A 14,979-nucleotide genomic window follows, 5' to 3' on the forward strand; every position below is an offset into this window, starting at 1 on the left:
ATATCTTACGAACGTGCTGTTATCGATGAAACCGGGTAGTGTTGGGGTCATGGATCTAAATTTATCGTGACGATATTACATTGTAATTTTAATACATCAATGGTTATGGTATATGTATCCTTAAAACTATAGTATATAATGTGGGCACAAGGCTAGATCAGAGACTAAGAGTTACACGAGTAATTCGGCTTCAGTCAACCTTGCGTCGAGAAGGTCGCACTGCGGCCGTCAACGTTGGTCGGTGGCGATAAATCATCTCTCGATTAATTGGCCCTTCGAACCCTAACTAAAATAATATTCTCTCTCGTAAAATTCGCTCAGCCACATCGACACTGGCGGCGGCAGTGCGCCCGCAACCTTATGAACCAGATCGAAGAAAACAAGAAGCACAGGGGGCAAATACTGCCCTTAGGCCTCTCTCACCTCTCGAAGTATACAACCTTAACATTTAAAACAGGTTTAAAAAAATAGGAGTTAGATTTTGGATATACTATAGGCGCAGGGCCGGCCAGACACTGCTCTACTGATGACGGATCCTCATTTAATTAGTAGATGATCTGTGTGTCATTACATACTGGATGTGTGGAGACGTGTAGTTGAACAGGAGATGTTCAACAACAACTGATTTCGAAACAAAATCAAGTAAAACAAAAATAAGTACGTAATGTTATCTTCATGTCGTCTAATCGGCCAATAATAAAGAATTGTTGCAATCTACTAATTCAATGGTATTAGTGACCTCAACGTCATCAATGACCGACCAGCCCTCCGCCTAGGACGTCACTACTCGAATATACAACGAAAATATATTTCTAATTCATAAGCCATTTTGAATTAGCGTTGCAAACGAAATGGCCGCTTCGTGTAAATAGCTATGTAGGATTTCGCTCGTGTATCGGAGTAGTGACCTAAAGTAGGGGTTTGCCGTAACGGCAGTGATAGTGGAAGATCGTGGGAGCGCGGGAAGGGCGCCGGGATAGCGTGAAGGAGTTCGCGCACCGGACGTCGGCCGACCTCGCCGCGGCTCCGGCGAGCGAGCGTCGGCCGACGTCTCAGCTCCGAAGTAGCTCTCTGGAAGCCGACTCGTTCATGCGCTAACTTCCTAAATGTATGTACACAACCGCCCGACAGTACCGACTGTCGACCCCCCAGAGAGCTACTTCTACATACACATTGCAATCAATATCCAATTAATAAATTTGTCTAAATCTACCTACCTAATCAATTAGTGTCGCGAAAAGTTTATACCGCTCAAGTGTTGTTGCAGAGATATGCAGCGATATGACATGTTTTCCGATGGTTTTCATTGATTATCTCGCCATAAACTTTCCGCCTCACTCATTTAATGAGATCAATAGCACTATCGTTTCAATCTTATAACTAGTCTTACATTAGACGGTTTCCAGGCGCTCGCCGTCTTCCGCCGGCCGGACGCCGACTAGGACCGGAGCCGGCGAGCGCCCGTCCGTGGCTCCCTGGGAGCACTACATACACTAACCTAATTGAAATGTCTTAGCTTAATAATACCAATATTAATACTGTAAATCGAATGCAGTCTGATCGATTTGTCCGAAGTGCGACTTCGGGCAAGTTGAAAAAACAGTCGATGTTATTTTTATCCTACCCTAGCCTAGCGAGCGATGACAAGCTCGCGGCGGGCGTGCCCAGCGCGCTGGCAGCACGCCCCGCTACAGTTCGCAGTCCGCTACCCCCGGCACGATCCGCAACCAACGCCTGTTTATTTCTTCTTGCGGGATGGAAACATTCAAATAATAGGTGTTATCCAACTATTGATAATATCTTATTTTGAATTGATAAATAATGCGAAATTAATTAAAATCACTTAATATTCAACAAACTATGTATATAATTACCTATACTTACTTAATGACACAAACAAAATACAATGTGTTTTAAAAAAGAACCAATTATGTGAATACCAAATTATCAAAAGAAAATAAAAATAATTTAATTATATATTTAAATCAAATTAGGAAATAATTAAAAGATGATAAAGGAGTTTAGTTTCCACCGCGGCAAGAAGAGCCCGCCCCCGCCCCGCCCCGCCCCGCCACAGCACCCCTGTAGCACGGAATAGCTGTGGCCCCGAAGTTTAACTAAATATGAATTAGGCCGTAAATTTCATTCAAGTATACAAGCGAAAGAGTTAAAGAAAGTAATTTCATTAGAACACATCTTTTATTACTAGAAATTTTCAATATTTTAACGACACGCTTGTATAAGTTTAACTGATCAGTAATAACACCCATTACCGATCAGTGAATCCCATGCAAACGCTGAAGTCGCGGGCGTCGGGCGGACCGGGCGGCCGGGCAGCGGGCTGGAACAGCATCGGAATGAAGACGCGCCGAAGGTCCCTATCAGGGTCTAATTTTCCTAATTTATAAAAACATGAACAAGTGTAACCTGTATTTATATGGTATACACTTCTTCGCAAAATCTGCGGCCTTAATTGATGACTTATTTAGATATGTTCAATGCTCAATACTTACAATACCTAGCTAACACAACAAGAATTTTGAGTGTGCGAATAAGTTTCATATCAACTGAAGTACTCACAATCGAAAGGACGCTGAGATTGTCACAAAAGTAGTGGCATTCACCTCCCGGAATGTATCCCGCGGCCGGACATTGGTGTTCCAGCTATACCTACTGTCTAAACCGTAAAAGGTCGCTCAGGATACACCTGTCAGCACCAGGTATACCCTCTCTTCCTTTTTCGTATTTCCGAGCAAGCTCTTGTTTTTTGATAACTTACATCTAACATAATTTACACATTTTCAGCATTTGACCATCGTCTATACATCTACCTCAATCTCAAATCCTTTCAATAATTATGAGAAATCAGTAGGTATACCTACTTCTTAATTTTAAAAGTTTAATAAAAGCGAAATACTACTCGCGACAAATATAACATAGCTACAAAAATTTAACTTAAAGGGGAAGATGAATATTGTCATCAAAAACAGGGTCCTAAAAATAGGCGATACAAAGCAATGAGAGTAACACTAACTATATATACATAAGTATCAATATAGGTAGTTCCAGCGTTAAACAAGAGTAATCAGTCAGAGACGCCAAGAATTGTAAAGTTAGTGAAATTCAAAATGGTTGTGTTACAGTCCGTCACTTTTGGTCATTATTTGGTAATTTATTTCGATTCGCAACTGGTTATTTTCTTTCTGGCGAACTGAAAATGACAAAAGTAAAAGTTCATTCAGAACTGGTCAAATTGCTAAAGAGACGGACTGTGCGACCCCTGCAATAAGCTTATCACAACAAAGTGAAATATTCAGAATAAATGGTCTCGCTTCGGTGGCGGGCCGCCTAGTGCTTGGGCGGCTTGTAGCCCTGCGTCATGCGGTCGAGGAAGCGGTGCAGGTCGTGGAAGCGCGGGCGCTGCGCGGGCTCGCGGCGCCAGCACTCGTGCATGAGGTCGTACAGCTCGCGGCGGCAGCGCGGCGGCGGCGCGGCCGGCACGCGCGCGCCGCGCCCGCCGCAGCGCCACTCGCTGGCGTTCGCCACCACCTGCACACAAGTTCGTTATACATACATGTTCGCCCTTGTCCCTGAAGGATAGTGGCGGAGGAAGGAACTCGGAACTTGCAAAGATGACTGACTATACATCACGTTTTCATCTTTTACATGACAGGGAGCAAAGAGTCTTGGATGGCTCAATGTCGTTGGGGTTAAAATAACAAATTTTTAGCCCATCACCTAAATTTCACTTGATACAAACATAAATACATATGACGTCTACATCCTACACGTCTATATCCCTTGTGCCGTAGACAGAGCCAATAGTCTTGAAAAGAATGGCCATTTATTACCCGATCTTATATAAAACGTCGACCCTAGTAAAACAGGCATTAAACCGAATGAAAATCATAATTTTCTTCTTGATAATGCTAGATTTATTTGAGTTAAGAAGTGAGAGACTTTAGTGTGGACTTCACCCTATACTAGACCTACTTTTTACTACAGTTTAATTTGAAGAGAATGAGCGGCCGTGTCACCAAACAAACAAACATTCCATTTTTACAAGCGTTAATTTTGTTCCTCCCGCTGCGAGGTATGCGGCGACCGGGCAAGTAATCAAATTTAACAAATTGAACGTGACCCAATTGTCGGTGGTCGATGTGTTTGTGTCGGGAGACAGGTGACAACGCTCATATCATTAAAACTTCTCTCATAAATAAACATATTTTTGTACATGATCAATGAAAAATGCTTGATTATATTCATTATGATGTAACATACAATGAATAATAAAGCATTTTTCAAGCAAGCTGAAGCAAACTTATAAAAGTTTCTAGTAAGAAATAAAATAAATAAAATCTGAATAACAAATTCGATATGTAGTAAACTAATGCATCGGATAAGCTGAAGTTTGTCGAGATCCGATAGTTTACTGTGTGGTATCTGATTCCTTAGGCAAATCTAGTTTATAGTTGATACCGGGCGAACTTCAGCCGTAGCCGGCGGGCGCGATCCGTCTTATATCGGCATCACGTGATGCTCTCAACATTACTCGCGTGTTGCGGGAAATATCGCGAGGAAGCGCTGGCGATGTATGGAGTAGTAGCTGTTTCTCTACAGTGCTTTCGAAAATCACAAGGTAAAGTACTGTAAGGAAACGAAACTAGTGAGAAATGCGTTGGTTTTACAGGTTCTGCATAGTAAAAGTGAATACTATCGAATATTAGTTCAATTACAAGATAATTTGGCAAGGGTGATGTGTGACTGTTAGCTCTGTCCACTTGGTAGGCAGTAAAGACGTGAAATGTGTGTTTCACGTAAAAGTAAAACGAGTACCACCGCAAAAAGTAAATAAATAAGTAATCGCCGATTGTTGCCTTTGATAAGAATGTAACTTGACATTAACATGAGAGGCAGCTAAAAAAGAAGAGAATAAATCCTACCTGATCATCGTTCATCTCGTCGAACGGGCGCGCCATGCAGTAGGTGAGGATCTCCCACACCGTCACCCCGAACGACCACACGTCGCTGGCCGGGGAGTACATGCCCTGAAACAAAATGTACAGCATATGAAATAGAGTGAATAATTGTAGTTTATTTTAATATAAAGACATTTGTAATGTATGTAGTTACCAGCAGGAGACTCTCCCAGGCCATCCAGCGCAGCGGCATGCGGCTGCCGTCGGCGAGCACGTGGTAGTCGCCCGCGAACTCCTCGCAGAACATCGCGTAGTCCGACACCTTAACGTGCAAATTCTCGCTTACTGTGATGTTTCTGCAAAACAATCATCAACATTACTTCGCGATTCGAACTTATGCGAATTTCCAAAACCTGGAATCCTGTAACCGTTGTGCAACTTTGAGGGTGGGTGTGTAGTTACCTTGCGGCGAGGTCTCTGTGCACTAGCTCGAAGGACTCCAGATACTTCATGCCGGCGGCGATCTGGCAGCATATGTGAATCAAACTCGAATAACTGCAACAAACAAGCAGCGTGATCACCCTGTGCACGAGCCTGATTACACGAACCGAGTATGCTGCTGTCTAGCTAAAATCAAAGTTACATTACATTGTGCGCTTTTGGTAACGTTGGACGCATGAAGTAAACGTAATATGTGTATTATTTTGCCTTTTGATAAATAACTACAGGCGGTGAAAAAAAAAAAAACACTAAAGCTATGTATGGAAGTGGACACAGGGATCTGGAAAGGAATTAAATACATAATAGTAGCGCATTCAGATGATGATGACAAGCAGAGACTGCATCTTTCTACTTGCCACGATCTCTGCATACTTCTTTCTTTTAGGTATCCACATTCATAACTCTCTTACAAAAATATTCAATAAAAGTCACCTCAATTTCCTGTCCAGTTTCAATATCGACGGCAGTGTAAGGCTTTCTCCGCGATCGAGAGCAGCGCACGGGGGCTCCAGGAGACTCAGGCCGAGTACCCTGGCGAGCTGAGGGTGTTTCAGTCCGGCGCCCCACGTGGCTTCGCGGGCAAACGCCGCCCTGCACACACACCAATATTTATGAACACCTGCACGCTGCTCAAGAGTGGCAACCCGTCGAAGCTAGTTTTCCAGTAGGTGGAAAGACATTTAAAGATGATGTGACACAGGGAGAGGTACTCACTTGACATCGCTATGGCAGCCACGCCATAGGGTCTTCACAACAACAAGGCGGCGTTGTTCCCCGCTGGGCGACTCTTCGTCGCTCAGCTCTTCGATTCCTTCCGTCTCGCAAATCTGGAGCTAGAACCAAAGACAAGACGATCTGTTAGTCTTCTCTCATTTGAGAGTGCGGTTGAATAAAAACTTTTTTCCGTTCTAAACTTTGTTTTCAAATTTCTAATGCCACCACAACTATAAAGTGACACGCCGTTTTCACGGATGGCTGCTGAGACTACATCTTTTCACTTGCCACGATCTCTGCATACTTCCTTCCTTTCATCCACTTTCAACTCTCTTCATACAATAATTAAGTTTTGTGTGGAAGAGCAGGCAAGAGTGGTACTGGGTGTTAACTAAAATAAATCGGTATTAGTAATAATGTTGCAGAGCCTTACGTTATGACTGGATAAGAAAAATACAAAAACGAAAAGCAGAGGACGTGAACAGGCTAAAAAAAGGTAAGGAGTATATGAGTTAAAATCATTTTATAATCCTGCTACTGCTATATAGAGGTTGTGACCCAGACGGTACACCTTTCACATTGTTAAAAGTAATGAGGCATAACCGAAAGTATAAAATAAACTTTAACGCTCAGCGCGACTCTCAGACAACAAATTTTCTCATAAGTTTTAAAGTCTGATTTACTGACAAAAATCGTGTCATCGACCTTAACAAAAATGTTGGTTCCATTTGCTTGATAGTGCAGAACATAGACAGAGACCCTGCGCGCCGACCGAGCGACGAGTGAGGGATACTGTGCAGGGTTACAGGGTATTAGCTCGCGGGTTAAACGAAAAATTACCAATGCCTTTTTATTGTTCATCAAGCAAGAAGTTAAAGTACATATAGGAAAAATAAAGGTCAAGTTATGTGTATGAACATTTAGTAAGTCAGCAAACATAATTAATCATCATTTATAAATAGAGTCAACCTTAACTTACGAAACAAAAGAACACAAAATCAATCAAATGATGAAAGTTTTATTTATGTTGTTTTTTGACATGACAACTTGTTTAAGAGATTTATATTAGTGCCAATAGAAATCATCCGCCGATCTAACACGCGGCGCTCCACTTTGACTCTACTTGGTATAAATTTAATAACGAATGGTATACCATTACTACATATAAGTACTATCCTTTTTATCTGTTTAAAATATGGTAAAAAGGTTATGGTCAGAATTTACATTTTTATTCTGCGGCACGTGGGAACTTTCCAAGGGAATAGTTGCTAAGCACGTCATATAGACAGAGGCGGGGAATGGCCGGTAACTCGCGGAAGCCCACTTCGGCCCAGTTGTGAGCTCCCGCGGGCACGGCTCACCGCCGGGGTTGCTGCAAGCAGTGTGCCAGCCTTCTTTACTCTTTATACGACCACCACCTCCTTTTGTTCACTGGGAGTAACTGTCTGTACAATCTGTACTTTACTGTGTTTTGTACTAAGAAGACACAGTTTGTTTACTGTTTCTTCATTATTTTGAAATACTTAAAAGCTAATGACTAATGAAAGTGTTTGTATCACTTTGGTCGCTGACATATATTTCTAAGATCCATAGAAAAGTAAGCTATAACGCTTTTTGCAGTCGCCGAAAATATAATATAGGTGATTTACAGTATACCTACCTACCTGAACTTTTAGAATGAGGCTTCATTCTATCGTTCGTTCTTCTATCGATCGTATATCGATCAGCAGCCGAGGTAACACCCGGGGTAAACTAACAAACTAAGATTTACCCGCTTGCAGTACAAGTTGCCAACGTATATGAAAGGAGCTGCGAGTCGATACCTCTGCCGCAGTAATGGCAACCGCGTAAGGCCGCGTCGAGCTGTAAGCGCAGGTGCTCTAAACTAAAAACGCCCAAACAAATGTTATTTTTTCATCAACACCGAAATAACTTGGTCGTTAAGGTAGTCGCGCCCGAGGAATTATAAACGTTTCTCGAGATTTTCCTTAAATTAAGGAAGAAACTTTGCGGTTGTGAAAAAATGGCGGTTGTTTTCACTCGTTGTTAATTCTGGTAACTTGATCTCCGGGAAGTAATTATATTTCAGCGACGACCTGGGGCTTGTTTCTCCTATCGCCTGTATTTTAGAAAACCCAGATGAATTGCGCTCGATGCTCTGCCTATTAGTGAACCCTGTATGAAGTTCCAAATGTGCGTCTGATTTCAGATTTCAGGGCCTACTGCAGTAACGAGATCCATTAGGAGGGCGGCGCCGGCGCCGGCGCTGGCCCGCCGCCGCGGTTTTGTCGTTTCAGATTACATGTAATCGTTAATTAAGTATACCTATGTATAGCAGCCACCAAATTGGGGTTTTAAGTTGTGATATAAATTAGATCCATAACATTGATCACGGTAACCGGCTCGCATGGGGCCGTCACACACTATATGACAATATTAAAACTCTTTCCATTAAATTCAGCAAGTGTTGCTCCTTTCTATTGTAAAGACGGGAGATGTACCCGTGACGGGATTAGACAATGTATCACATGTTTGACTTTATGATTGATTTGTTAAAACGTGGACTCTACACTTTAGTATTATTTAAGAAAATACCAGGCGTTCTTCTGATTATAATTACTATAACATTCGATTTTATATTTTTGATGATTTCTACGGGCGCTCTCTATTTGTCCCCGTTGAATGCACACATTCATAGCTCTCAGTTATTTTATGTGATTGGAGTGATAGATGGACGGATTGCGTGCAATCGATAGATCGACCAATGTTATTTGAATTGTGTTGAAAATTATGACATACGTAAAGCCTTATTTAATAAATTAAAACTGATAAAATAAGAATTGCAAACATAAGTTAGGTATGGTAACAGAGGAGCGCGTCGCCGCGGTCATAATATTTACGCCTGTAACTCGGTTACCGCTTTATTGCGCACGGCGTCGCCGGCCGCCGTGTGGGCCGACACGGCGCGCTCCTGCGGGACCTAACTCAATTAATACGGAAAATTAAACTAGCTACGTTTTACATCAGGTTAAAAAAATCTTGTTTGGTTACATTTTAAGACAGTTTTTGTATTTGTTTGTGAATCTGCTGTAAGTATTCCGATCAAAAAATAGGCACCTGTTGGTGACATACAATACAAGTACGTATTATATAAAGATGTAAAAGATTTAGTTTTGCTTAAAGTGAATACTTAATATATAGGTATTCCAGTGGAAATTTTCGGAAAATGCCCATTGCGAATAACTATGACGTCATACATCTCCGTATCAAATATCAGCAAGATCCATTTAGTGTTTATGACTGTGCATTAATTATAATCGTCTGAGTCGTGTTTCGCTTTACATGAAGCTTAAGATAAGAGGCAAAGATGACTGACGTTCGCTGTGCGGTTAGCTCTCATGTCCAAGTTAATTACTTCAGTTCCGTCTGCTGTGTATTTCGGTAGGTCCGGCCCAGTACGTTGCCGGCCAGCAGCCTGTACTGGCGCGGCCCGATGCCGCACATTCCGCATTACTCGTATGTGGCCGGTAACATTTCAAATGACCGCTGCATGTTTGAGGCGGCGGTGGCTGCATTTTTAACGAATTACCCGGAGCCGGGGACGCGCATAAAGCGGGTTGGGGCATGAAACATAAATATATTTCGTTACCAATAAATTAGTAACTGTATCTCCATAAAATTCATTACATAGTTGGGGATTCTGAAGACCGGACAATGTGGAGAGAGAAATGAGAGCACCCCAGACACCGGAGCGGAGCGATGGAGGGTGCAACCGGGAACAAGCAAACAGGAGGGACAAAAATGAGCGAGAGTTAAAGGAGATTTTGTAGTGCGCAGTTACTACATGATACAGGGAATAAGAGAGCAGCTGTGCATAACTCATATCATCAGTGTAAGTTTCTTGTTTCATTCAATAAAATCATATCGCCGTTTTTAAAACCGAAACTGAATCAACGAGAGAAACTAGGTGGTCAAAAGCTGGGATAAAAGCCAATTTTCCACCTGAGCGGATCAAAGTTTATATTTCCAAACAATTTTGAATGAAATCGAATTAAGGCCGTCGTGCAGCGAGGGAAGGAAAGAGAGGGAAAGTAGCGTCATAAATATAATAAAAATATGAAAAATAAACGGCCACGGCTATTAAGGAGTGTCGGCGGGGAGAGGGGAAGGGAGTGGGGGGTGGGGGCAGATTGCATTTCCTTGCTCCGGCCAGTAATCAATTTTTACGAGCATTTTTGTGGACCGATGCCTTAGAGTAGCTATTTACATTCATTAGAGCGCTCATAAAGCATGTGCTGTCCTGAAGTTATGTTTGACTTTTTGTCAGTAGTTGTTTGTTGGTTGGTCATTTATTTAAAATTGTGACATAAAATTTGGTAATTTCTACATAAAAAATTTTGCTTGAATCGTAGCGTTTTTTTTCAACTCAGGTTTCCGTGATTTAGTATTCTTTACTTTTTTTTTAATTTATCATACGTTTCTAACAATAAAGTATAAGAAAATTTCGAAATAACGATATTTACCATTACAAGAAATTAAAATGAAATTCTGTCCAAAATCTATCTGAAAATGGCAACCACCGCTTGTACATTGCGCGCTCTGCCGAAGGTCTGTTCCTCTCACAGCTCGCTCCTGGGCGCGCGGGTGGGTGGAAACTTTACAATTTCCCTCATTATGATAATACTGTGGATGTGTGACGGGAATATAATCTAATATTCTTTCAATATATCGAAGAGGGTGAAAAGTGTATACTTTAGAATGACGTCCGCCGACCAAGAAACAAAGTAGCGTGTGTATTATTATACTTACAATTATTTTATTAGTTGCGTCTACATTAACTCACCTCTGTATTATTTACGAATCCAAACGTATATTTAGACATTATTTGAACTCTCAAAGCTACCTACCTAATTGCAGAGGTAATGATCCAGCAGTCATTATGTTATCGCCCAACGCATCACCTTAAGCCTAATGTAGCCTTAAACAGCGAGCACAGCTTACGCGCTGCGCCGGACGCCGCCCGGGCAACAGCTCGGCTGTCGCAGGAGCACGCCCTCCCTCGGCTCGGCTGCACGATTCAATCAAGCCGTATAATTGACGTCACCGGCTTATCATCGCTGATAACGAAGCCATTGATAGGCTCAACGGAGATGCGAATGTCAAATGGCAGATATTGATCTGACGATAGGAATGGGATTCATGCAGGTCGCCACTCATAATTGATTGCACATTGTTCAAAATGTGATATAAAGCATTCATTTCACATTTTGATTAATTTTTAACATGTCTTAACGCTAGATTACTTTAAAAATATCTAATTGTTATTTTACAAAATGAGATTCTCAGATAATGTCTAATATATGAAATAAAACAAATAAGTCTATTATTTCATATTTCACGCAAGAAATAATATTGATTATCGATTTTTGAATCAGAATATAAAAGAATAACAGCGAGATAATGAGTTGTTTGAACATCAAAAATGAAGTAGTTCGTAACATCCCATGTCTCGGCAAATGGATATCAAATTGAAGAATTTTCACAGGTAAATATTTTCTTTTGATTGGATCCACATCAATCGCGAGTATAAATTATTTTCGGGGTTCGACATGTTCGGCGGAAGCGGTTATCGTTGAAAAATATTTCCTTTTGCCTTTCATGTCGGACAATGAGCACCCGGAGCGGGCCGCACTGAGGAGTGACGTCACGGGAGTGCACGAAAGGGCAAGATTGTCAGGATTTGCAGCTCGGAATATTGACATCGAATTCCATTTCACGTCGAAATGTATATTTACGTGAATTCACAACACCCGGCGCTAGCTCACGTGAATGCGGACTTTGCTTTGTAGACAGGTGCAATGTTAAACAAATTTGTCTCGATAAAGTTTAAGAGTAAATATATTTTATTTGAAGAAATTCTTGCTTCTTGATTTTAAAATTATTTTATACTAACTATACCTTAGTATAACTTGAATGCAGGCCAGCCTAAAATATACACACTCTAATACTTATTCACGTTAGTCGCAATTTGCTAGCAGTTTAATATGTATATGTATGCGTATATATTTGTATTATTAATTTAATTTAACGAAGAATTAAAATGATTTCATAAAACGTACACAATACTGCGAATAATACCTACACAGACCGACTGTTGTGACATGCCATACAGTCTCACCCGCGCAAACACTCGAAAAGCGAACAGCAAGTCATAAATACATATATTAATATTTGTCTGTATGTACGCTCATGTCTCTTAGCAAATGAATAATCTAGCAGCCACGACAATCACTTTCATCTCAGTGCATTATACATTAAACCCGCGGCTCACTGCTGTAGTACAGCCTTTGTATCGCGCACATCAAAAATGTATGAATTATGCTCAAGTCAGTGAAGCGGCCTTTCATTCGTCTCCATTCTCCAGCCATTTGACATCTTGATACGCCACGCTTTTTTGTCCTTCATTTGTTCTGTACACGCGTTTTTGAATATTGAATTTGAATATTTCTAAACTTTTTAACAGTTACTGTTTAGATGATATACTTAACATTTTAAACTTCAGGTGAGTATTTTAGTTCATAAATAGTTCAGTCACACTGATTCCAACAATTTGAAGACACATCTTCAAATTGTTGGAATCAGTGTCAATTTTATGTAGGAAAGTGAGATTGATTTTCCATGCTCTCACGGCGATGATGCCGATATTTTTGCAAAGTGAAATATAGACTTGGAAATTGAGCTATTCTTTGAACACATGAAAAATACCATTGTCTGAGTTTCTGAATATCGATTTGAATAATAAGTATTCCGCGGATAAATACTGCGATGTCGTGATCAATAGCAGTAGCCGTTGGGTCCGCAATACCGACTGCTGTGACATGCCATAAAAATGGTTTGCATTTAAATGGCAGTCGTGAGAAAATGTAATATTTCACCGGCAGCGGAGGCGATAATTTCAGCTTTAATGTTCCTCAGGGTTGCCCAGCCGTAGTAGCAATAGGCTGGGTGCCGGTGGAAGGAATACTGTTGGAAAATCACTCTACAGTTATTCACTTCGTAAAATCGTAAGTATGTAACATGTATAATTTTTTAGGGCTTTAAGTCATTTAAAAATGTGAGTGAGTGAGTATGCCAGGGCAGGTCTGACGCAGCCACGGGAACTAATAGAGAATTATTATTAGAGTCGGTAAAGTGCCTGGTTTAATTGCGTGATGCGCGTGAAAGGCTCAGGTTCAAGTCCCACATGTACCAATGACTATTTTTGAAGTTATGTACATAAGTTTGAAGAATAACCGATGTTCTTACGGTGAGGGAAAACGCCATAAGGAAACCTGCACATTCATGCAACTGGATGTGTAACCATGCTCGATCCAATACGGGTCAGGTTTACGGTAAGATGGTAGTTGCTTCGTGTAAAAAGCTGACTCAACTAATCCTGGGTCCAAGGTCAAAGGCATATCCCAGGCTCCTCCCCAGAGTGGTGAGGATACAACTGGGACTAAAGGCATGAGGAAGAAGAAGAATCATTATAACCATGAACAAAAGCGTCTCGGATTTGTCCTGGTGGTGGTTCACGATACATCTACGTGTGTAACGTTGGCCTGATATCCGCACAAGAAGATGATCCGTTATCATACTGAATACAAATCCCCTTGATTGGGCGTTCCCGTTCGTTCCCGCCGTAATTACCAGTCACGGTGAATTCAAAATAAAGGAAATTAAATCGGCCGTTGGAAAATCGCTTTCATTAAATCAAGTGGAGTTTGCGCGCCGGCCGGGCCCGCTACTGTTGGCTGTTGCGTTTTTACTACTTTTGATTTACTGGAACTATTAAGTATAAGTGTATAGGCTAAACGATTTTAAAATATTTTCTTTAAGTTTCTTAGCGTGCCTTATTTTTTCCACCACACTTCCCGCAACTCGTTTCTAAGGTTCTCTTGCCTTTTTAAGTTCGCATTATACAAAGGTTATAATAATTAAACATTATAAATGTTATAATTCTAATGTTAATGTAAATTTAGAAGAAGGTAAAGATCTCAAATGTCCGCGGCCCCGCCCGCTAAAATGAAAACTCTCGTTAATTCCGATTCAAGCGGAAATCTCTTTTTATTTTGCACCGCCAGACAGCATTAGAATGCCACCACCAAATCTCTCAACTCGGTTTGGGCTGTGTGCGTCATCAATCATCATCGTCGATCGTCAGTCAATCAGTCAGCCGGTGTCCTTTTTTATATATTTAAATAACACTTGCTGCAGTAAAAATTTGTATACTAAGTTACAGTACAGAATATGTTGCCTAAATGATAACAGATGTTAACATAGAAATAGGCTATATTGCGGACCTCGACGTGCCGCCGGTCAATTAGCTGCGGCCGCGCGGGTTAGCACGCAACCCGGGCTGTCCGCGGGTACAGGCGCGCACTCATTCTGCTTGGTCGTCCTGATGGAAACACAGCCGCTGTGTGCTCGCCTGTACTGACCGCGCCATATTTACAGAGATGGAACTTGTTGTGAACCAGGTAGGAACAGAGAGAATCTCTCAAAATATTTGATAATTTCTGCCAAACTAGGAATCTCTTCTCTATTTGTGTTTCTCCTCTTTATCATCAGCAGAGTAGAGACTGGCCAAAGCAATAGTTTTGTGACCAAGAAGAAAACATACGAGAAGAATATTTTTGCCGACCACCCGCGTGAGGTCGTGCGCCCGGTAGTGAATGTGTCACACTTCAATAATAATAAATTCCATGGAAGCGTTGCCACGGACCGCTACTCAATTATTCGTTGGAATGATGTTTACAGAAGCACGATAAAAACATTAAAAGCAAACATTGGAAGTTCATTTCTG

The 14,979-nt window shown here is 41.3% G+C and overlaps 1 protein-coding gene across 1 annotated transcript in view; it reads right to left on the reverse strand.

Moving 5' to 3' along the window:
• Nucleotides 1-3,348: 3,348 nt before the first annotated feature.
• LOC106130509 (epithelial discoidin domain-containing receptor 1-like) overlaps nt 3,349-14,979 on the reverse strand; it is a 72,674-nt gene continuing 61,043 nt past the window's right edge. The window contains exons 12-17 of the mRNA XM_060953707.1: nt 6,135-6,253; nt 5,853-6,011; nt 5,382-5,474; nt 5,134-5,275; nt 4,944-5,048; nt 3,349-3,549 (exon numbers count right to left, since the gene is read on the reverse strand). Coding sequence (XP_060809690.1) covers nt 3,349-3,549; nt 4,944-5,048; nt 5,134-5,275; nt 5,382-5,474; nt 5,853-6,011; nt 6,135-6,253 — 819 coding nt within the window. The remainder of the gene's footprint in view (nt 3,550-4,943; nt 5,049-5,133; nt 5,276-5,381; nt 5,475-5,852; nt 6,012-6,134; nt 6,254-14,979) is intronic.

The sequence above is a fragment of the Amyelois transitella genome, chromosome Z (assembly GCF_032362555.1).
Source record: "Amyelois transitella isolate CPQ chromosome Z, ilAmyTran1.1, whole genome shotgun sequence".
In the NCBI taxonomy this organism is placed as follows: Eukaryota; Metazoa; Arthropoda; class Insecta; order Lepidoptera; family Pyralidae; genus Amyelois; species Amyelois transitella.